The 24,267-nt window shown below is 56.2% G+C and overlaps 1 protein-coding gene across 2 annotated transcripts in view; it reads left to right on the top strand.

Moving 5' to 3' along the window:
- The window catches only part of SH2D3C (SH2 domain containing 3C), a 363,972-nt gene that overhangs the window by 206,172 nt on the left and 133,533 nt on the right, over positions 1–24,267 (top strand). For both annotated transcript variants that reach the window (XM_085614137.1, XM_085614136.1), the window contains 2 exons: positions 15,821–15,949; positions 17,802–18,250. In XM_085614137.1, coding sequence (XP_085470263.1) covers positions 15,821–15,949; positions 17,802–18,250 — 578 coding nt within the window. The remainder of the gene's footprint in view (positions 1–15,820; positions 15,950–17,801; positions 18,251–24,267) is intronic.

Genomic DNA, 24,267 nt, shown 5'->3' with positions numbered 1-24,267 from the left:
GTTCCGAGAGGATCAATTGGACTATTACACACATAGAGAATTAAAACAGTTTTGCAAAGACCTTGGCATCGCTACCACCGGATTAAGCACAAAGGAAGACTTCCAGAAAGTATTGAAAACCTGGGTAGAGACGGGGGCGCCCCCGACCCAAACGGAAAGAGACTCTGCCCATGAACCACAAAGCATCCCGGCGAGAAACAACGGGCCAGAGGGGAACCTGTCCCCCGAGGAGCTAGCGGACCGAGAGAGAAGCCGCAACCACGAACTTGAACTGGCAAAACTAAAAATCGAGGGAGAAATAAAACTAGCAGAAAAAAAGTTGGCCGTCGAGCAGTTACGGCTACAAGGGGAACTCGAAGAGAAGAGACGCCAAAGAGAGCACGACGAAAAGAAGCTCCAGCTAGAACATGAACGCAGCCTGAAGGAGATCGAGTGGCGGGCTAAAAACGAAAAGTCACAGCCACCCGGGAATCCACCGCCCGCTCACACCGGGGAAACCAAAGTCCACATCCCCAAGGATGTGGTAAAAGAGTATTACAAGAACGACGATATCCAGCAGTGGTTTAAGGCCTACGAAGTCGCCATGACCTCTCACCGAGTCCCGCAGAAGGATTGGGGGGCTGGCCTATGGGGCCGGTTCTTAAGCGAAGGAAGAGACACCCTGCTAGATCTGCCCTCCACGGTCGTGAACTCCTACAGCCACATGAAGGAAGCCCTCGTGGGCCGGTATGGACTCACCCCCGAAATGTACCGACAACGGTTCCGAGATTGTAAGAAGATACCGGGCACCACGTGGGTAGAATACGTGAACTTTTACAGCCGAGCCTTGGACGGGTGGATCAAGGGCAGCAAGGTCTCCACCTTCGAAGAACTGTTTGATCTGATTGCCTGGGAACATTTAGCGGCTAATTGCTTTGTAGAACTGCGCCAGCATCTCCTGGACAGCAAACTCACCGACCCTCGGAAGCTGGCCGCTGAGGCTGATCGTTGGGTGAATACCCGAGCCACCCGAGGCCCCGTGGGGGACTACGGCCGCCACAGTCAAGGCCCCCCCCGCCAGAGGGGCGGAGGGAACCATGGCCGACCAAGAGACTTCCCCGGGGGGTCCTCAACCAGCCCCCCCAACAGCCCACCAGCGGCGGGTTCAGCCCCGTCTCCAGCAAGCACCGGAGTCGCAGGACGGCTAGGTCCACGAGCTAGGATCACCTGCTTCCGCTGCCAACGGCCCGGACACTACGCCAATGATCCCCAGTGTCCCCAGTATCAGCGAACCACAACGACCAACCCCCCGGCCCGGCAAATGGCCTCTGTGGCTCTGGGGGAAGAGATGGAGGACTCCGAAGAATGGGAACCGGCGGCCCTGGCCCTGGTCTCCCTCGGTGATCGAGAAATGGTCCCCGGGACACCCTTGCCCGCCAACACAAAGAAATACCGACAGCAGGTGACCATCAACGGCCACCGAGTCGAGGGCCTCCGCGACACCGGGGCGAGTGTCACCGCGGTCCACCGCAGCCTAATTTCAGAAGACCAGATCCTAACCGGTGCCCTCTGTCCGGTCGTATCCTCCGACAATTCTGAGAGCCTCTGCCAGATAGCGCTGGTGCCCTTCGAGTGGGGAGGGGTCTCCGGAGAACTGAAGGTAGCGGTCCGGACATCACAGCCCGTAGACTGCCTCCTGGGCAACGACCTGGAGAGTTACCCGTGGGGGCAAGTAGAACGAAGAGCCCATCTGGAGATGATGGGCCTACCAGAATGGGTCTGCGCCACCACGCGCTCCATGACCGCGCGATTGCCTCTCTCCGAGGGCAGTGAGGCCCTCCTACCGAACACTATCCCCGAGAGCCGGGACACTCTACCAGAAGCGGACAACCCTCCTTCGGAGGGAGAAGAAGACACTAACCCGGGAGAAGGGCCAGAACCTTCCGCCCCGGAGGCCCTGACTGAGCTCGGAGAACTGCCCGAGATGGGCCAGTGGCGCTGTGAGGGGGGGCCCACCCGGGAAGAATTCTGCCAGGAACAGGCCACTTGCCCCTCCCTCGTGGGACTCAGACAACAAGCCGAAGCCCAGGCCGCCGGTGACCGAACCGGAACCCATTGGATTTATTGGGTCAATGGCCTCCTATACAGCGAGCAAAAGTCCGCCGAGCTAGGCGCAGCCCGGGTACTGGTGGTACCCCTGCGTTTCCGGAGCTTCCTCCTGGGCCTGGCCCACGATGTACCCTTGGCAGGACACTTAGGCCAAGACAAGACATATCAGCGATTGGTTACCCACTTCTATTGGCCCAAGATGCGAGCAAATGTAGAAGTACACTGCAAATCCTGCCTCACGTGCCAGGGCAGTGGGAAGAGTGGCGGAAAACGCAAAGCTCCCTTACAACCGTTCCCCGTTGTGAGTACCCCGTTCGAGCGGGTCGGCATCGACATCGTGGGACCCCTGGATCCGAAGACCGCCCAGGGCCACAGATTCATCCTTGTCCTGGTGGACCATGCCACCCGCTACCCCGAGGCCATCCCCCTACGCACCGTGACGGCTCCCGTGGTGGGCCGAGCTCTCATGGGGATCTTCTCCCGTGTCGGATTTCCCCGCGAGGTTGTGAGTGATCGCGGCACTAACTTTATATCCCGCTACATGAAGTCCCTGTGGCAGCAGTGCGGAGTCACGTATAAGTTCACGACCCCCTATCACCCCCAGGGCAACGGCCTAGTGGAACGCTTCAACCGTACCCTAAAGGGAATGATCCTGGGCCTCGTAGAGCCCCTGCGCCGGAAATGGGACGTCCTCCTCCCTTGCCTCCTGTTCGCATACCGAGAAGTTCCCCAAAAATCTCTGGGGTTCAGCCCCTTCGAACTGCTATACGGACATCCCGTCCGAGGGCCCCTGAGCCTGGTCAAAGAGGGCTGGGAGACAAGCCCCCGGGGGACACCCCCTGATGTGTTCCGCTACATCCTGGCGCTCCGCAACCAGACGAGGAAGTTCAGAGAACTCGCAGAGGCTAACCTCGAGGCCAGCCAAGAAGAAATGAAGCGCTGGTATGACCAGAACGCAACCCTGGTCGAGTTCCAGCCGGGCCAACAGGTTTGGGTCATGGCCCCGGTGAAGCCCTGCGCCCTACAAGACAAATGGACTGGTCCCTTCAAGGTGATCGAGCGGAAGAGCCAGCTCACGTACCTGGTCGATGTACAGTCCCCCCGGAACCCCCTCCGGGTCCTCCACGTGAACCGCCTCAAGCCCCACTTTGTGAGAACGGAATTAAGTTTGCTACTGGCCACCGATGATGGGGCGGAAGAAGACACTGAACCCCTGCCTGACCCCCTGTGCGCTAAAGACCTGGATGGCTCCGTGGAGGGAGTAAGACTTTCAACCACCCTCACTCCCCAACAGTCCGACGACTGCCGCCAGCTGCTCAGACAATTCGCAGACCTCTTCTCCCTCATCCCAAGGGTCACCGACTGGTGTATCCACGACGTGGACACCGGCGACAGCCCGCCTGTGAGACACCGAGACTACCGGGTGCCTGACCGGGTCCGCACCTGCATCAAGACCGAGGTACAGAAGATGCTCACCCTTGGAGTAATCGAACCCTCCGACAGCCCCTGGGCCAGCCCGGTGGTCCTGGTCCCGAAGGCGGCTTCCCCGGGGGTCGCCCCCGAACTAAGATTCTGTGTGGACTACCGGGGGCTCAATGCGGTCACCCGAGCAGACGCTCACCCTATCCCCCGCGCCGACGAGCTCATCGACCGCCTGGGGGCCGCCCGGTTCCTCAGCACTTTCGACCTGACCTGCGGATACTGGCAGATTGCTCTCACGGAGGGAGCAAAAGAACGCTCTGCCTTCTCCACACCAGATGGCCACTACCGCTTCAGGGTCATGCCGTTCGGGATGAAGAACGCCCCGGCCACGTCCCAGCGGTTGGTGAACAAGGTCCTGGCCGGACTCGAGGAGTTCAGCGCAGCATACCTTGACGACATCGCCGTATTCAGCTCTCAATGGCACGAGCATCTCCAGCACCTCCGACAAGTACTCATGGCCCTGCGCCAAGCCGGCCTAACAGTGAAAGCCAGCAAATGCCAGCTCGGGCAAGGCTCCGTGGTCTACCTGGGGCATCAGGTGGGCAGCGGCCAGGTCGCCCCCCTCCAACCGAAGATCGACGCTATCAAGTCCTGGGAGCCCCCCACCACGCAGACGGAGGTCCGGGCCTTCCTGGGCCTTACAGGGTACTACCGGAGGTTCATTAAAAACTATGGTAGTATCGCGGGGCCCCTCACGGAGTTGACCTCCAAAAAGCTTCCGAAGAAGGTGCAGTGGACCACCCCGTGCCAGCAGGCGTTCGACGCCTTGAAAACCGCCATGTGCACCGCCCCCGTACTCAAGGCCCCCGACTACTCCCAAGAGTTTGTGGTCCAGACCGACGCATCCGAACACGGCATCGGGGCCGTCCTCTCGCAGTTCGACGACAAGGGCATCGATCAGCCCATAGCCTTCATCAGCCGAAGGCTGCTGCCACGAGAGCAGCGTTGGAGTACTATAGAACGAGAGACCTTTGCCGTAGTCTGGGCCCTCAAGAAACTACGGCCCTACTTGTTCGGAACCCATTTCCGAGTACAGACGGACCACCGGCCCTTGCGGTGGCTAATGCAGATGAGGGGGGAGAACCCCAAGCTACTACGATGGTCCATCTCTCTCCAAGGGATGGATTTCACTGTCGAACATCGCCCCGGGGCGGATCATGCCAACGCCGACGGCCTGTCCCGGTTCTTCCGCTTCGGCGAGGAGAATCCCCCAGTGGATGGGTAGTTCTCCACGCCTTTCAGCTGGGGGGGACGCGTGTGAGACCGGCCTCACGGCGTTGCCCTCCCAATCATCCAGCCCACCTGCAACCACCCTCAAGACACGACATCTCCGACTCCGGCCGCCCAAGCCACCCAGATCCGAGGGCCGGCCAGAGCCCTGACAGACTCGACACCCTACTACGCATGTCCAACCGAGGGAGCGGGAACCCTCGAGCCAGACCTAAAGGCGCCAGCCCAGTCACACCTCGGGTCGCCTTCCCCGGGAAGACTCGATCGGCCACCAGGCCCCTGGGGAGCAGGTGCCTCCCCTGCCGAGTGTCTGGGGTCCCTCCCAGACCCACCTGAAAAGACCAAAGAAGTGAGCGGCAGGAAATCCCGCCGAACCCCCTCCGTCCCCCCTCTGCGAGGACCCCGGACTTCAAAGAGCAAGCGGAGTATAACAAGGGGTGCCGGAGAAACGAAGGTAGAGAAGACCTGGAACCATCCGAGCCTGCGGACGCTGTCGCGGCTCCTGAACGCTGAAGTCACCTGGGCCTGCTGAGTGACTCGCGGCCTCTTGCTATTGAACCATCTGAGCCCTGCTGACGAGGTCGCGGCTCCTGAGCACTGAACCACCTGGGCCTGCTGAGTGACTCGCGGCCTCTTGCTATTGAACCATCTGAGCCCTGCTGACGAGGTCGCGGCTCCCGAGTACTGAACCACCTGGGCCTGCTGAGTGACTCGCGGCCCCCAGCTATTGAACCATCTGAGCCTTGCTGACGGAATCGCGGCTCCCAAACTCCGACCACCTGTGCCTGCTGAGAGACTCGCGGCGCTCCCCTTGAGGACGACTCGGTAAGAGATCGCCCCGAGAATCGACACCCTCCAGCTCGAGGATTGTGAGCTATCCGCAGGGTATTTCGCAGAGACACTATCTTGAAAGACTGTCCCGCTACCCCCATTCCCCACGACCGATTTGTGGTACTTTGTGCCACTGCTGTACTACTTGCATTTTGGATCATAAAGATCCCTTGAAAATCATCGATAAAAGAACCTATCGTCCTACAAAGAATACGTGTGGTGTCCCTCTGTTCGTAGTGTATATCAGGGTGTGCGCGCCTAGTTCGGCCTACGTGGGAGAGGTGGGTCAAAGGGGTGGGCAAGACGGGCATCGAACCCCCCTCCGGCGAACGCCTTTCCAACAATTGACAACCTTTATTGAAAGCTATCCTAGTGGTAGCTATGGAGAGCAGCCTTCAGGCGAAGTCTTGAAGGAGTGTAAAGCAGCTTGTTTTACCAGTCTATAATCTCTTGAATGACCAAATGAAAGGACAACCACACCAAGTATATATTTAAAATATATGTATTTATTCCTAAACACTCTCTACTAACCTCTTTATGAGATTAGAGCACAAGGCACACAATACTTAATCAATAGAACAACAGTAAATAGCAGAATACACAGCGGGCTCAAGGGGGAGACCGAACCATATACTAAGAAAATGGTATAACAACAACATCTTCACTAGACACACTGCCTAGAGCACGTAGAATCGCTGGGACCCCAAGGAAGCACCCAAGGTAGTGACACAGGGAACCCACGGGGGCTGTGTGCAGTGTGAGAACACAGGCGCGAGCTCCGTACAACTCTTTGGGAAAGTCGCGGTTGGAATTTGTAAGATTAAGGACACTTTGAGAGGACTTCAAGCAAACCCTTTGAAATATAGAAGGTTCGAAGGCCAGCACCCTTGAGAGTACCGAGGTACCGGTGTTACCTAACCTAGGGAAGCCAGGTGCATAGGGGTCAAGTGATGTCGGTAACCTTCGTCGTTTTCAATGGCGTGATGCGAGAAAGTGCTGCTGCTGGGAAGATGAAAAGTGTCCGCTGGACTCCAAGCCTGGATCCGAGGTGAGAAGAACCTGAAAGCAGAGGGGACAGAGTCTGGGTCACTTCACAGTGACCAGGGGCACGATAGACGAATGCCCACCGATGTCAGGTGTTTCAGGTGAGAAGAGGTGAAGCTTGACTCTGCAGCCACGGGGACCAGGAGACATCGACGACGACCAAAGTCCAGAGCTGAGCTGTCCCACGAAGGATGTCGAGTGCTGGGGGGGTCAGTGTCCGGATTGAACACCAACAAGCCTTGGCAACGGCAACCCACGCAGTCAGAGGAAAGATGCTTCAGTGTGGACCAGCAAGGTCCTGGGGACTCTCCAAGCTATGGAGAGTCAGGTCACGTCTGGAGCAACCAGGGAAGCCCACGGAAAGTCAAAGTTACCTTCACAGGGACCCACAGGCCAACGGACCAGGGATTGCGAAGGGACCTTGAGCAGAATCAGAAAGCACCAGTCCACAGAGCACTCGTGGAGTGGAGGCCGGAGATCTTTGGTGGAAATTCTGCTCGGGGTCAGGACTACACGTAGCCCAAAGCACAGCCTCAGGGATCTCCAAAAAGCATATGCTGCTGCAAAAGTACACGGTGCACAGGGGTTCGGGTTGCGCAGTCCCCACGAGGGATTCTGGTCTCAGAATTGCTGAGAGAGCAGATCGACCTCAGAGACGCTCGGGAACCCACCTCCTGTGTTGCAGAAATCTTCGGAGTCCACAGGAGCTCGGGAGATGCAAACCGGTCAGATGCGTTATGGTGACTGCTGCTGCAGGGGTGTAACTCCTTTACTCCAAGGGAGATTCTTCTGTCGTCCAGTGAAGTTTAGACCGTCGAAGTACATGGTTTCTGCTTGCAGAGTTTAGTCCAAGGAAAATCTAAAGTCCTGTAGTCAGGGTTCCTACATTATACCCAAGGAAGGGGTTGGACAAACTCTGGGGACCCACCTATGGGAGGGTCAGGACAGAGGGGTGGCTACACCCATGTCCTTTGTCCAGTTTCATGCCAGAGCAGGAGCAAATGGCTCCTGCAACCGAATTGAGCTGGACTATGCACAGAGACACCAAATGTACCCCGAGTGCAGACTTTCTGGCACTCTCAGAGTGCACCCACCCAGCCCCAATACACTAAAGCCTGTCTGGGAGGTGGTCACACTTGCCTGTGACAGGAAACCTATTGTCAGACCTTCCTCTGCTCGAGCTTGGCTCAGCATCAGGAGGGCAGACCGGGTGTACCGGTGTTTCACATATGTCCCTCTAGAAGGGTGGAATCATACATCCCCCGCCAGTAACTGGCCGGGAGGTATGATTCCAAGGTGTTTGACACTAAACACAGCATGTTTCTAAGCAGCCGTTTTAAAGTTAGCATTTACCGCAAGGATATAATGCACCTAAATATATATGGTTGGCTGCATCACAGACAACACCGTAAAATAGGTTCCAAAGGCTGCAGGGGGGCTCTGCTCATGCAGGGGCACCCTCTCACATAAAACTCAGCGCCCTGCCTTCAAGATTGATAAGGCCTGCCATAGGGGTGACTGATAGGTTTATATGTGCAGTGATTTGGAATAAATATAGGTAACCTATATCTAAGTAAGAGGTGCATGCACCACCTCACTCAGGCTGCAGTAGCAGACCTGTGGTGTCATTTTCAATGGCCTCTTAGGGGTGGCACAATACATGCTGCAGCCCCTGGGAGGCTTCTGGGGTACCTATTCCCTGGGTACATGGTGTACCATATGCTAGGGACTGAGAAGGGTACCCCATTATCCAATCTGGAGTGTACCTAAAGTACGTGCAATCAATTTAGAGGAGAAAGCAGCTAGACTGGGGTCCTGAATAGCAGGATCCCAGTCAGGCTAAGTCGAAAACAGTGATACAACAGCATAAAGTGGGGCTAACTTTAAGAAGCAGATCCTACTCTTCTACACACCTCTCCCGCAACACGCAGCTAGCTCCCTTCCAGAGGGTTTACGAGGAGCTCAGTGTTTAGTCACCTACAGCTTCCGTTTAGAGGGCTTACGGGGAGCTCAGTGTTTAGTCACTTACAGCTCCCTTCTAGAGGGCTTACGGGGAGCTCAGTGTTTAGTCACCCACAGCTCCCTTTTAGAGGGCTTACTGGGAGCTCAGTGTTTAGTCACCTACAGCTCCCTTCTAGAAGGCTTATGGGGAGCTCAGTGTTTAGTCACCCACAGCTCCCTTCCAGAGGGCTTACGGGGAGCTCAGTGTTTAGTCACCTACAGCTCCCTTCCAGAGGGCTTACGGGGAGCTCAGTGTTCAGTCACCCAGAGCTCCCTTCTGGAGGGCTCACAAGGAGCTCAGTGTTCAGTAACCTACAGCTCCCTTCTCAAGGGCTCACCCAGAGCTCAGTGTTTAGTAACGTACAGCTCCCTTCTAGAGGGCTTATGAGGAGCCCAGTGTTAAGTCACCTACAGCTCCCTTCTAGAGGGCTTACGAGGAGCTCAGTGTTTAGTCACCCACAGCTCCCTTCTAGTGGGTTCACAAGGAGCTCAGTGTTCAGTAACCTACAGCTCCCTTCTCAAAGGCTCACCCAGAGCTCAGTGTTTAGTAACATACAGCTCACTTCTAGAGGGCTTATGAGGAGCCCAGTGTTAAGTCACCTACAGCTCCCTTCTAGAGGGCTCACGAGGAGCTCAGTGTTAAGGCACCTACAGCTTCCTTCTAGAGGGCTTACGGGGAGCTCAGTGTTCAGTCACCTACAGCTCCCTTCTAGAGGGCTTACGGGGAGCTCAGTGTTAAGTCACCTACAGCTTCCTTCTAGAGGGCTTACGGGGAGCTCAGTGTTCAGTCACCTACAGCTCCCTTCTAGAGGGCTTACGGGGAGCTCAGTGTTCAGTCACCTACAGCTCCCTTCTAGAAGGCTTATGGGGAGCTCAGTGTTTAGTCACCCACAGCTCCCTTCTAGAGGGCTTACGGGGAGCTCAGTGTTCAGTCACCTACAGCTCCCTTCTAGAGGGCTTACGGGGAGCTCAGTGTTCAGTCACCTACAGCTCCCTTCTAGAGGGCTTACGGGGAGCTCAGTGTTCAGTTACCTACAGCTCCCTTCTAGAGGGCTTACGAGGAGCCCAGTGTTAAGTCACCTACAGCTCCCTTCTAGAGGGCTCACGAGGAGCTCAGTGTTAAGGCACCTACAGCTCCCTTCTAGAGGGCTTACAGGGAGCTCAGTGTTCAGTCACCTACAGCTCCCTTCTAGAGGGCTTACGGGGAGCTCAGTGTTCAGTCACCTACAGCTCCCTTCTAGAAGGCTTATGGGGAGCTCAGTGTTTAGTCACCCACAGCTCCCTTCTAGAGGGCTTACGGGGAGCTCAGTGTTCAGTCACCTACAGCTCCCTTCTAGAGGGCTTACGAGGAGCCCAGTGTTCAGTAACCTACAGCTTCCTTCTAGAGGATTACGGGGAGCTCAGTGTTCAGTCACCTACAGCTCCCTTCTAGAGGGCTTACGGGGAGCTCAGTGTTTAGTCACCCACAGCTCCCTTCTAGAGGGCTCACGAGGAGCTCAGTGTTCAGTCACCTACAGCTCCCTTCTAGAGGGCTTACGGGGAGCTCAGTGTTCAGTCACCCACAGCTCCCTTCTGGAGGGCTCACAAGGAGCTCAGTGTTCAGTAACCTACAGCTCCCTTCTCAAGGGCTCACCCAGAGCTCAGTGTTTAGTAACGTACCGCTCCCTTATAGAGGGCTTATGAGGAGCCCAGTGTTAAGTCACCTACAGCTGCCTTCTAGAGGGCTTACGAGGAGCTCAGTGTTTAGTCACCTACAGCTCCCTTCTAGAGGGCTCACGAGGAGCTCAGTGTTAAGGCACCTACAGCTTCCTTCTAGAGGGCTCACGAGGAGCTCAGTGTTCAGTAACCTACAGCTCCCTTCTAGAGGGCTTACGGGGAGCTCAGTGTTAAGTCACCTACAGCTTCCTTCTAGAGGGCTTACGGGGAGCTCAGTGTTAAGGCACCTACAGCTCCCTTCTAGAGGGCTCACGAGGAGCTCAGTGTTAAGGCACCTACAGCTCCCTTCTAGAGGGCTTACGGGGAGCTCAGTGTTTAGTCACCTACAGCTCCCTTCTAGAGGGCTTACGGGGAGCTCAGTGTTTAGTCACCCACAGCTCCCTTCTAGAGGGCTTACGGGGAGCTCAGTGTTCAGTCACCTACAGTTCCCTTGTAGAGGGCTTACGGGGAGCTCAGTGTTCAGTCACCCACAGCTCCCTTCTAGAGGGCTCACGAGGAGCTCAGTGTTCAGTCACCCACAGCTCCCTTCTAGAGGGCTTACGGGGAGCTCAGTGTTCAGTCACCTACAGTTCCCTTGTAGAGGGCTCACGAGGAGCTCAGTGTTCAGTCACCTACAGCTCCCTTCTAGAGGGCTTACGGGGAGCTCAGTGTTCAGTCACCTACAGCTCCCTTCTAGAGGGCTCACGAGGAGCTCAGTGTTCAGTCACCCACAGCTCCCTTCTAGAGGGCTCACGAGGAGCCCAGTGTTAAGGCACCTACAGCTCCCTTCTAGAGGGCTCACGAGGAGCTCAGTGTTAAGGCACCTACAGCTCCCTTCTAGAGGGCTTACGGGGAGCTCAGTATTAACTCGCCATAGCTCCTTCCGCGTGACACTACACACAGCTAGCTCCCTTCTCGAGGGCGCAGAGTCCTAATCACACCTCTGCAGAGGTGATGGCACAGTGTACTTTGCACACCACAGTGTCTTATACACACCCCTGGAGAGGTGATGGCACGGTGCCCTATTCACTCATCCAGAGTGGTGATAGCAAGGTATCCTATATACACTTCTGGAGAGCTAAAGACACTATTCTATACACACTTCCGGAGAGGTGAAGGCACAGTGCGCTATGTACACTTCCGGAGAGGTGACGGCACAGTGCCTTAAACACACCTCTGGACAGGTGAAGGCACTGTATTCTATACCCACCTCTGGAGAGCTGAAGGCACTGTATTCTATACACACCTCATACCTTTATTAAGTAGACTGAACTGCACCGCACCTACACTCCCAGGCCACCTGATGCAGGGCGAGACTAGTACGAGGGGGCGCTGCTGGGCACAGCTGACACTGCACCAGGGGGCGCTGCTGGGCACAGCTGACACTGCACCAGGTAGCGCTGCTGGGCACAGCTGACACTGCACCAGGGGGCGCTGCTGGGCACAGCTGACACTGCACCAGGGGGCGTTGCTGGGCACAGCTGACACTGCACCAGGGGGCGCTGCTGGGAATAGCTGACACTGCACCAGGGGGCGCTGCTGGGCACAGCTGACACTGCACGGGGGGCGCTGCTGGGCACAGCTGACACTGCACCAGGGGGCGCTGCTGGGCACAGCTGACACTGCACCAGGGGGCGTTGCTGGGCACAGCTGACACTGCACCAGGGGGCGCTGCTGGGCACAGCTGACACTGCAGCAGGGGTATTGCTGGGCACAGCTGACACTGCACCAGGGGGCGCTGCTGGGTCCAGTGACACTGCACCAGGGGATGCTGCTGGGCACAGCTGACACTGCACGGGGGGGGCGCCCCTGGGTCAAGTGACACTGCACCAGGGAGCGCTGCTGGGCACAACTGACACTGCATGGGTGGGGCGCTGCTGGGTCCAGTGACACTGCACCAAAGGGCGCTGCTGGGCACTACTGACACTGCACCAGGTAGCGCTGCTGTGCATAGCTGACACTGCAGCAGGGGGCGCTGCTGGGCACAGCTGACTCTGCACCAGGGGGCGCTGCTGGGCACAGCTGACACTGCACGGGGGGCGCTGCTGGGTCCAGTGACACTGCACCAGGGAGCGCTGCTGGGCACAACTGACACTGCATGGGTGGGGCACTGCTGGGTCCAGTGACACTGCACCAGGGGGCGCTGCTGGGCACAGCTGACACTGCACCAGGGGGCGTTGCTGGGCACAGCTGACACTGCAGCAGGGGGCGTTGCTGGGCACAGCTGACTCTGCACCAGGGGGCGCTGCTGGGCACAGCTGACACTGCACCAAGGGGCGCCTCTGGGCACAGCTGACACTGCACCAGGGGGCGTTGCTGGGCACAGCTGACACTGCACCAAGGGGCGCCTCTGGGCACAGCTGACACTGCACCAGGGGGCGTTGCTGGGCACAGCTGACACTGCACCAGGGGGCGCTGCTGGGCATAGCTGACACTGCAGCAGGGGGCGCTGCTGGGCACAACTGACACTGCATGGGTGGGGCGCTGCTGGGCACAGCTGACTCTGCACCAGGGGGCACTGCTGGGCACAGCTGACACTGCACGGGGGCGCTGCTGGGTCCAGTGACACTGCACCAGGGGACGCTGCTGGGCACAGCTGACACTGCACGGGGGGCGCTGCTGGGCATAGCTGACACTGCAGCAGGGGGTGCTGCTGGGCACAGCTGACTCTGCACCAGGGGGCGCTGCTGGGCACAGCTGACACTGCACGGGGGCGCTGCTGGGTCCAGTGACACTGCAGCAGGGGGCGCTGCTGGGCACAGCTGACACTGCACGGGGGCGCTGCTGGGTCCAGTGACACTGCACCAGGGGACGCTGCTGGGCACAGCTGACACTGCACGGGGGCGCTGCTGGGTCCAGTGACAGTGCACCAAAGGGCGCTGCTGGGTACTACTGAAACTGCATCAGGGTGCGCTGCTGGACACAGCTGACACTCTCCCCCATAGAGAGCTGTTGGGCACAGGTGGCACTGCCCCATAGGGCACTGCTGGGCACAGGTGGCACTACACCAGGGGGCACTGCTGGGTACAGGTGACACCATTAGAAAAAATTGGGTGACCCTGTGTCCCTCAGAACCTGGGCATGTATGATATGTAATGAAGTGGCTCAACGTCACTGTTAGGGAACTGAACAGTAATACTTGGAACACACCACAAGGAAAAATTAACTTTTAGTCAGAAATGACACTTTGTATTACATGAATATTACGCACACAAATGAATGAACATGGCTGTCCTTAAAACAATACAATGCAGGGCGATGAAATGATTGAAGTGCAAGCAAAGTGACTTTGTGGTGATAAGTGAAAAAAGTGCTATACATATATTATACAAATAGGTAACACGTAAGGGCAACAGCAGTTATGTTGTACCGTCCAATTTCTCAATGCATAAATACACGGCCCAAGAATGACTTTGTATTAGGGTTAGGGAAGCTGCATGGACTAGTGTGACTGCAACGTCGACGTTTCGACCCTAGGAGATTGCGCAGCTTAATATGCGTCAGGGGCGGGTCTTCATCAGGGAGGATAGCAATAGTTGACAGCCTGTCAAACAATCAAAAAACAAAGATTCAGGCGTGTCCCAACCATCAAGTGAAATAGGCATGTTAATGCACGGGGGGTTTAGCGCTTACCACAGTGAATGATTGATGGGGAGCCTATGAAGGGAATAGTGAGGGATCCGAATTAATTCCGCACGAGTAGACCCACACCAGGGGGTTGTGATCTAAAAGAAAAATCAGGAAAGAATTGCTGGTAATACGGTTTAGCGGGCATTTAAATAAAAGGTAAGGTTACACCAGGTGGCACTGCTGGGTCCAGTGATGCTGTACCGGGGGTATTATAGAGATACTGAGGCCCAGGGATCCCAATTCTGGAGAGAATAGCTCAATTTATTAAATTGCTTATTTCTTGTGGAGGAAGACTCAAGGCACTGGACCTCTATGGCCTCAGAAATCGTACATGCATTCAGTAGTGAGTCAGTTCACTCCTTCTTGAAAATAATTTTTTTAAGAAACAAGAAAGTCGGATAAGTTGGTGAATCCAAAATATTATTTATTTGTTCAAGTGAGGGGCTTGTATTTCAGTTGCTGGGCCCAGTGCCACTGCACCAGGGGGCGCTGCTGGGCACAGCTGACACTGCATGGGGGGTTCTGCTGGGTCCAGTGATACTGCACCAGGGGGTACTGCTGGGCACAGCTGACACTGCACCAGGGGGCGCTGCTGGGGATAGCTGACACTGCACCAGGGGGCGCTGCTGGGTACAGGTTACACTGCACCAGGGGGCGCTGCCGGGGATAGCTGACACTGCACCAGGGGGCGCTGCTGGGTACAGGTTACACTGCACCAGGTGGCACTGCCGGGGATAGCTGACACTGCACCAGGGGGCGCTGCTGGGTACAGGTTACACTGCACCAGGGGGCGCTGCCGGGGATAGCTGACACTGCACCAGGGGGCGCTGCTGGGTACAGGTTACACTGCACCAGGTGGCACTGCCGGGGATAGCTGACACTGCACCAGGGGGCGCTGCTGGGTACAGGTTACACTGCACCAGGTGGCACTGCTGGGTCCAGTGATGCTGTACCAGGAGGGGCTGCTGGGCACAGGTGACACTGAACCAGGGGGCGCTGCTGGGTCCAGTTATATTGTACCAGGGGACGCTGCTGGTACAGGTGACACTGCAAAAGTGGGCACTGCTGGATACAGGTGACACTGCACCAGTGGGCACTGCTGGGCACAGGTGACACTGCTCCAGTGGGCACTGCTGGGCACAGGTGACACTGCTCCAGTGGGCACTGCTGGGCACAGGTGACACAGCACTGGGGGTGCTGCTGATAGAGAAGGCACTACACTAGGGGGGGGGGGGCTGCTGGGTCCAGTGATACTACACAAGTGGTCACTGCTAGGTACCGGTGACACTGCACCTGGGGGTGCTGCTAATTCAGATGACATTCCACCAGGGGTCGCTGCTGGGTCCATTGACATTGTATCAGTGGGCGCTGCTGGGTCCATTAACACTGCACCAGGGGGAGTTGCTGTGTCCATTGACACTGCACCAGGGGACACTACTGGGCACAGGTGGCACTGCACCAGGGAGCGCTACTGGGCACAGCGGACACTGCACCAGGGGGCGCTGCTGACACGGGTGGCACTGCACCAGGGGGTGCTGTTGCGGGGGATAGCTGACGCAGCACCAGGGGGCGCTGCTGGGCACATCTGACACTGCATTAGGGGGGGCTGCTGGGTCCAGTGATACAGCACCAATGGGTGGTACTGGGTACTGGTGACACTGTGCCAGGGGGCGCCTTTGGGTCCAGTGATACTGCAGCAGTTGGCACTGATGGACACATGTGACACTGCACCAGGGGGCAGCCTGCACCTGCTTTTCTCCCCTCAGGCCCCACCCGAGGAGGCAGGGACTGACTGACAATGTCTGCTCATCTTTTTCAGTTTTCGAAAGAGAAATACATCGTGGATTCGTCGCCAGAGAAGCTTCAGAAGGAGCTGGAAGAGGAGCTAAAGCTGAGCAGTACCGACCTGAGGAGCCACGCCTGGTACCACGGCCGCATCCCACGGGAGGTAAGAGGGGCACTGCCAGCCAGGCCTGGCACCACGGGCCATCCCACGGGAGGAAAGAGGGGTACTGCCGGTCAGGCCTGGTACCACGGGCGCATCTCACTGGAGGTAAGGGGGGCACTGCCAGCCAGGCCTGGCACCACGGGCCATCCCACGTGAGGAAAGAGGGGTACTGCCGGTCAGGCCTGGTACCACGGCCGCATCCCACGGGAGGTAAGAGGGGCACTGCCAGCCAGGCCTGGTACCACAACCACATCCCACACGAGGTAGGAGGGGCACTGCCAGCCAGGCCTGGTACAACGTGACATCCCACGAATGGTAAGAGGGGCACTGCCAGCCAGGCCTGGTACCACAGGCCATCCCACGGGAGGTAAGAGGGCACTGCCAGCCAGGCCTGGTACCACGGGCAATCCCACAGGAGGTAAGAGGGGCACTGCCAGCCAGGCTTGGTACCATGGTCCATCCCACAGACGGTTACAGGGGTATACCCTGTCAGGAGAGCCTGGCACCACGGCTGCATCCCACAGGAGGTATGGGGGTACTGCCAGCCAGGCCTGGTATCATGGGAGGTGAGAGGGGCACTGCCAGCCAGGCCTGGTACCATGGCTCATTCCACTGTAGGTAAGAGGGCACTGCCAGCCAGGCCTGGTACCACAGACCATCCCATGGGAGGTAAGAGGGGTACTGCCAGCCAGGCCCGGTATCATGGCTGCATCCCATGGGAGGTAAGAGGAGCACTGGTACCACAGGCGCATCCTACGGGAGGTCAGAGGTGCACCGCCAGCTAGACCTGGTACCACAGGCCATCCCACGGAGGGTAAAAGGGGCAGTGCCAGCCATACCTGATACCACAGCTACATCACACGGGAGGTAAGAATGGCTCTGCCAGCCAGGCCTGGCACCATGGGTCATCCCACGGGATGTAAGAGGGCACTGTCACTCAGGCCTGGTACCATGGCTACATCCCATGGGAGGTAAGAGGTGCACCGCCAGTCAGACCTGGTACCACTGGCCATCCCACAGAATGTAAGAGGGGCACTGTCAGTCAGGCTTGGTACCACGGCCACATTCCACGGGAGGTAAGAGGTGCACCGCCAGTCAGGCCTGGTACCACGGGCCATCCCACGGGATGTAAGAGGGCACTGTCAGTCAGACCTGGTACCACGAGCGATCCCACGGGAGGTAAGAGGGGCATTGCCAGCCAGGCCTGGTACCATGGGCCATCTCACAGGAGGTAAGGGGGCACTGCCAGCCAGGCCTGGCACCACAGGTCATCTCGTGGGAGGTAAGCGGGGCACTGCCAGCCAGGCCTGGTACCACGGACCATCCCACGGGAGGTAAGAGGGGCACTGCCAGCCAGGCCTGGTACCACAGCCTATCCCACAGGAGGTAAGGGGGGCACTGCCAGCCAGGCCTGATACCACGGCCCATCCCACAGGAGGTAAGGGGGGATAAACCCTGTCAGGCGAGCCTGGCACCACAGCTGCATCCCACGGGAGGTAAGGGGGGCACTGCCAGCCAGTCCTGGTATCATGGGAGGTGAGAGGGGCACTGCCAGCCAGGCCTGGTACCATGACCCATTCCACTGTAGGTAAGAGGGCCCTGCCAGCCAGGCCTGGTACCACAGCCCATCCCATGGGAGGTAAGAGAAGTACTGCCAGCCACACCTGGTACTATAAGAGGTGAGGGGGCATACCCTGACATCCAGTCCTGTTTCCATGGAACGCATGAGGTATGGGGGGTTGACACATTTCCAACCTCATCTCCTACCTAGGTGCATCTTGCACGGACAAGAAAGGTCTGAGTTCAGCCACATATGTCACCATGCCCAGTGAGGTCTCCTGTTTCTCACCAGGTGTCAGAAAGTTTGGTGCAGCGGAACGGGGACTTCTTGATTCGGGACTCACTCACCAGCCTGGGCGACTATGTGCTGAGCTGCCGCTGGAAGAATGAGGCGATACACTTCAAGATTAACAAGGTGATGGTGCGCACGAGCGACAAATGCACCCGCATCCAGTACCTCTTCGAACAGGAGAGCTTCGACAACATACCTGCCCTGGTGCGCTTCTATGTGGGCAACCGCCACGTGGTGTCCGAGCAGAGTGGCGCCATCATCTACTGCCCCATCAACCGCACCTTCCCACTGCGCCATCTGGAGGCGAGCTATGGCCTGGCCAACGGCCGGCACAGTGGCCCCCACAGCCCCTCCAGCCACAGGGGAGGTCACATGAAGAGGCGGAGCATCACCATGACTGATGGGCTGACGGCAGACAAGATCACCAGGGGGGACGCGTGCCCCAACAGGTAAGGTGTGGAGTGAGGACGGGTGGCAGAGGGTCTTGTGGGTGGAGGCTCGCCAGCAGTCAAACATGGCACTGGACAACAGTGATCTAAGGAACAGGGTCTTGGGGATGAGGGCTTCAACATGTGAGGCATAGAGGGTGGACACTCACAAGCAGTGATGCTTGGCACACGTGTGTGGAGGTTTACCAGCAGCAATGTTGGGCGCAGGGTGCTGGTGTTTAGTGGTTGACCAGCGTTGAGGCTTGGCACAGGGTCCCGGAGCTAGAGGTCCACCAGTGTGAAGCATAGTACAGGTTCATGGTGTGTGGAGGTTCACCAGCATGAAGCATGGTAGAGGTTCATGGTGTGTGGAGGTCCACCAGCAGTGAAGCATGGTAGAGGTTCATGGTGTGTGGAAGTTCACCAGCAGTGAAGCATAGTAAAGGTTCATGGTGTGTGGAGGTTCACCAGAAGTGAAGCATGGTAAAGGTTCATGGTGCGTGGAGGTCCACCAGCAGTGAAGCATGGTAGAGGTTCAAGGTGTGTGGAGGTTCACCAGCAGTGAAGCATAGTAAAGGTTCATGGTGTGTGGAGGTCCACCAGCAGTGAAGCATAGTAAAGGTTCATGGTGTGTGGAGGTCCACCAGCAGTGAAGCATGCTAAAGGTTCATGGTGTGTGGAGGTCCACCAGCAGTGAAGCATGGTAGAGGTTGATGGTGCGTGGAGGTCCACCAGCAGTGAAGCATAGTAAAGGTTTATGGTGTGTGGAGGTTCACCAGCAGTGAAGCATAGTAAAGGTTCATGGTGTGTGGAGGTCCACCAGCAGTGAAGCATGGTAGAGGTTCATGGTGTGTGGAGGTCCACCAGCAGTGAAGTATGGTAGAGGTCCATGAAGTGTGGAGGTTCACCAGCAGTGAAGCATGGTAAAGGTTCATAGTGCGTGGAGGTCCACCAGCAGTGAAGCATAGTAAAGGTTCATGGTGCATGGAGGTCCACCAGCAGTGAAGCATGGTAGAGGTTCATGGTGTGTGGAGGTCCACCAGCAGTGAAGCATAGTAAAGGTTCATGGTGTGTGGAGGTCCACCAGCAGTGAAGCATGGTAAAGGTCCATGAAGTGTGGAGGTTCACCAGCAGTGAAGCATAGTAAAGGTTCATGGTGCGTGGAAGTCCACCAGCAGTGAAGCATGGTAAAGGTTCATGGTGTGTGGAGGTCCACCAGCAGTGAAGCATAGTAAAGGTTCATGGTGTGTGGAGGTTCACCAGCAGTGAAGCATAGTAAAGGTTCATGGTGCGTGGAGGTCCACCAGCAGTGAAGCATGGTAGAGGTTCATGGTGTGTGGAGGTCCACCAGCAGTGAAGCATGGTAGAGGTCCATGAGGTGTGGAGGTTCACCAGCAGTGAAGCATAGTAAAGGTTCATGGTGTGTGGAGGTCCACCAGCAGTGAAGCATGGTAGAGGTTCATGGTCTGTGGAGGTCCATCAGCAGTGAAGCATGGTAGAGGTTCATGGTGTGGGGAGCTCCACCAGCAGTGAAGCATGGTAAAGGTTCATGGTGCGTGGAGGTCCACCAGCAGTGAAGCATGGTAAAGGTCCATGAAGTATGGAGGTCCACCAGCAGTGAAGCATGGTAGAGGTTCATGGTGTGTGGAGGTCCACCAGCAGTGAAGCATAGTAAAGGTTCATGGTGTGTGGAGGTCCACCAGCAGTGAAGCATGGTAAAGGTCCATGAAGTGTGGAGGTTCACCAGCAGTGAAGCATAGTAAAGGTTCATGGTGCGTGGAAGTCCACCAGCAGTGAAGCATGGTAAAGGTTCATGGTGCGTGGAGGTCCACCAGCAGTGAAGCATAGTAAAGGTTCATGGTGTGTGGAGGTTCACCAGCAGTGAAGCATAGTAAAGGTTCATGGTGCGTGGAGGTCCACCAGCAGTGAAGCATGGTAGAGGTTCATGGTGTGTGGAGGTCCACCAGCAGTGAAGCATGGTAGAGGTCCATGAAGTGTGGAGGTTCACCAGCAGTGAAGCATAGTAAATGTTCATGGTGTGTGGAGGTCCACCAGCAGTGAAGCATGGTAGAGGTTCATGGTCTGTGGAGGTCCACCAGCAGTGAAGCATGGTAGAGGTTCATGGTGTGGGGAGCTCCACCAGCAGTGAAGCATGGTAAAGGTTCATGGTGCGTGGAGGTCCACCAGCAGTGAAGCATGGTAAAGGTCCATGAAGTATGGAGGTCCACCAGCAGTGAAGCATGGTAGAGGTTCATGGTGTGTTGAAGTTCACCAACAGTGAAGCATAGTAATGGTTCATGGTGCGTGGAGGTCCACCAGCAGTGAAGCATAGTAAAGGTTCATGGTGCATGGAGGTCTACCAGCAGTGAAGCATGGTAGAGGTTCATGGTTTGTGGAGGTTCACCAGCAGTGAAGCATAGTAAAGGTTCATGGTGCATGGAGGTTCACCACCAGTGAAGCATGGTAGAGGTTCATGGTGTGTGGAGGTCCACCAGCAGTGAAGCAGGGTAAAGGTTCATGGTGCGTGGAGGTCCACCAGCAGTGAAGCATAGTAAAGGTTCATGGTGCGTGGAGGTCCACCAGCAGTGAAGCATGGTAAAGGTCCACGGTTTGTGAAGCTCCACCAGAAGTAAAGCATAGTAAAGGTTCATGGTGTGTGGAGGTCCACCAGCAGTGAAGCATGGTAGAGGTTCATGGTGTGTGGAAGTTCACCAGCAGTGAAGCATAGTAAAGGTTCATGGTGTGTGGAGGTTCACCAGAAGTGAAGCATGGTAAAGGTTCATGGTGCGTGGAGGTCCACCAGCAGTGAAGCATGGTAGAGGTTCATGGTGTGTGGAGGTTCACCAGCAGTGAAGCATAGTAAAGGTTCATAGTGTGTGGAGGTCCACCAGCAATGAAGCATGGTAAAGGTTCATGGTGTGTGGAGGTCCACCAGCAGTGAAGCATGCTAAAGGTTCATGGTGTGTGGAGGTCCACCAGCAGTGAAGCATGGTAGAGGTTCATGGTGCGTGGCGGTCCACCAGCAGTGAAGCATAGTAAAGGTTCATGGTGTGTGGAGGTTCATCAGCAGTGAAGCATAGTAAAGGTTCATGGTGTGTGGAGGTCCACCAGCAGTGAATCATGGTAGAGGTTCATGGTGTGTGGAGGTCCACCAGCAGTGAAGCATAATAAAGGTTCATGGTGTGTGGAGGTTTACCAGCAGTGAAGCATGGTAAAGGTTCATGGTGCGTGGAGGTCCACCAGCAGTGACGCATGGTAAAGGACCATGAAGGATGGAGGTTCACCAGCAGTGAAGCATGGTAGAGGTTCATGGTGTGTGGAAGTTCACCAACAGTGAAGCATAGTAAAGGTTCATGGTGCATGGAGGTCCACCAGCAGTGAAGCATAGTAAAGGTTCATGGTGCGTGGAGGTCCACCAGCAGTGAAGCATGGTAGAGGTTCATGGTGTGTGGAGGTCCACCTGCAGTGAAGCATGGTAGAGGTCCATGAAGTGTGGAGGTTCACCAGCACTGAAGCATGGTAAAGGTTCATGGTGCATGGAGGTCCACCAGCAGTGAAGCATGGTAGAGGTTCATGGTGTGTGGAGGTCCACCAGCAGTGAAGCATGGTAAAGGTTCATGGTGCGTGGAGGTCCACCAGCAGTGAAGCATGGTAGAGGTTCATGGTGTTTGGAGGTCCACCAGGAGTGAAGCATGGTAGAGGTCCATGAAGTGTGGAGGTTCACCAGCAGTGAAGCATAGCAAAGGTTCATGGTGCGTGGAGGTCCACCAGCAGTGAAGCATGGTAAAGGTTCATGGTGTGTGGAGGTCCACCAGAAGTAAAGCATGGTAAAGGTTCATGGTGTGTGGAGGTTCACCAGCAGTGAAGCATAGTAAAGGTTCATGGTGTGTGGAGGTCCACCAGCAGTGAAGCATAGTAAATGTCCATGGTGTGTGGAAGTTCACCAGCAGTGACGCATGGTAAAGGTCCACGGTTTGTGAAGGTCCACCAGAAGTAAAGCATGGTAAAGGTTCATGGTGTGTGGAGGTTCACCAGCAGCGAAGCATGGTAAAAGTTCATGGTGTGTGGAGGTTTACCAGCAGTGAGGCGTGGCACAGGGTCATGGTATGTGGAGGTCCACCAGCAGTGAAGCATGGTAGAGGTTCATGGTGTGTGGAGGTCCACCAGCAGTGAAGCATGGTAAAGGTCCATGGTGTGTAAAGGTTCACCCGCAGTGAAGCATGGTAGAGGTTCATGGTGTGTGGAAGTTTACCAGCAGTGAAACATGGTAAAGGTTAATGGTGTGTGGAGGTCCACCAGCAGTGAACCATAGCAAAGGTTCATGGTGTGTGGTGGTTCACCAGCAGTGAGGCTTTGCACAGGGTCCTGGTGTGTGGAAGTTCACCAGCAATGAAGCATGGTAAAAGGTTCATGGTGTGGGAAGGCTCACCAGCAGTAAGGGTTAGCACAGGTTTATGGTGTGTGGAAGTTCACAAGCAGTAAAACATGGTAAAGTTTCATGGTGTGTGGAGCTTGACCAGCTGTGAAGCATGGCAGAGGTGCATGGTGTGTGGAGGTTCACCAGCAGTGAAGCATGGTCGAGGTTCATGGTTTGTCGAGATTGACCAGCAGTGAAGCATGGTAAAGGTCCATGGTGTGTGGAGCTTTACCACCAGTAAAGCATGGTGAATGTTAATGGTGTGTGGAGGTCACCAGAAGTGAAGCATGGTAAAGTTCCATGGTGTGTGGAGGTTCACCATCCGGGAAGCATGGTAAAGGTTCATGATGTGTGGAGGTTCACCAGCAGTGAGGCTTTGCACAGGGTCCTGGTGTGTGGAAGTTCACCAGCAGTGAAGCATGGTAAAAGGCTTATGGTGTGTGGAGGTCCACCAGCAGTGAAGCATGGCAAAAGGTCATGGTGTGTGGAGCTTCACCAGAAGTGAAGCATGGTAAAGGTTCATGGTGCGTGGAGGTCCACCAGCAGTGAAGCATGGTAGAGGTTCATGGTGTGTGGAGGTCCACCAGCAGTGAAGCATGGTAGAGGTCCATGAAGTGTGGAGGTTCACCAGCAGTGAAGCATAGTAAAGGTTCATGGTGCGTGGAGGTCCACCAGCAGTGAAGCATGTTAGAGGTTCATGGTGTGTGGAGGTCCACCAGCAGTGAAGCATGGTAAAGGTTCATGGTGTGTGGAGGTCTACCAGCAGTGAAGCATGGTAGAGGTTCATGGTGTGTGGAGGTCCACCAGCAGTGAAGCATGGTAGAGGTCCATGAAGTGTGGCGGTTCAGCAGCAGTGAAGCATGGTAAAGGTTCATGGTGCGTGGAAGTCCACCAGCAGTGAAGCATGGTAGAGGTTCATGGTGTGTGGAGGTCCACCAGCAGTGAAGCATGGTAGAGGTCCATGAAGTGTGGAGGTTCACCAGCAGTGAAGCATAGTAAAGGTTCATGGTGCGTGGAGATCCACCAGCAGTAAAGCATGGTAGAGGTTCATGGTGTGTGGAGGTCCACCAGCCATGAAGCATGGTAGAGGTCCATGAAGTGTGGAGGTTCACCAGCAGTGAAGCATAGTAAAGGTTCATGGTGCGTGGAGGTCCACCAGCAGTGAAGCATGGTAAAGGTTCATGGTGTGTGGAGGTCCACCAGAAGTAAAGCATGGTAAAGGTTCATGGTGTGTGGAGTTTCACCAGCAGTGAAGCATGGTAAAGGTTCATGGTGTGTGGAGCTTGACCAGCTGTGAAGCATGGTATGGGTTCATGGTCTGTGGAGGTTCACCAGCAGTGACGCACGGTAAAGGTCCACGGAGTGTGGAGGTCCACCAGAAGTGAAGCATGGTAAAGGTTCATGGTTTAAGTAGGTTCACTAGCAGGGAAACATGGTAAAAGATCATGGTGTGTGGAGGTCCACAAGCAGTGAAGCATGGTAGAGGTTCATGGTGTGTCGAGATTGCCCAGCAGTGAAGCATGGTAAAGGTTCATGGTGTGTGGAGGTTCACCAGCTGTGAAGCATGGTATGGGTTCATGGTATTTGGGGGTTCACCCTCAGTGAAGCATGGTAAATGTTC

This window comes from Triturus cristatus, chromosome 1_2 (assembly GCF_964204655.1).
Source record: "Triturus cristatus chromosome 1_2, aTriCri1.1, whole genome shotgun sequence".
Lineage (NCBI taxonomy): Eukaryota > Metazoa > Chordata > Amphibia > Caudata > Salamandridae > Triturus > Triturus cristatus.
The sequence above is the reverse complement of the archived record's forward strand: the minus strand, read 5'-3'. Positions and strand labels throughout refer to the sequence as shown.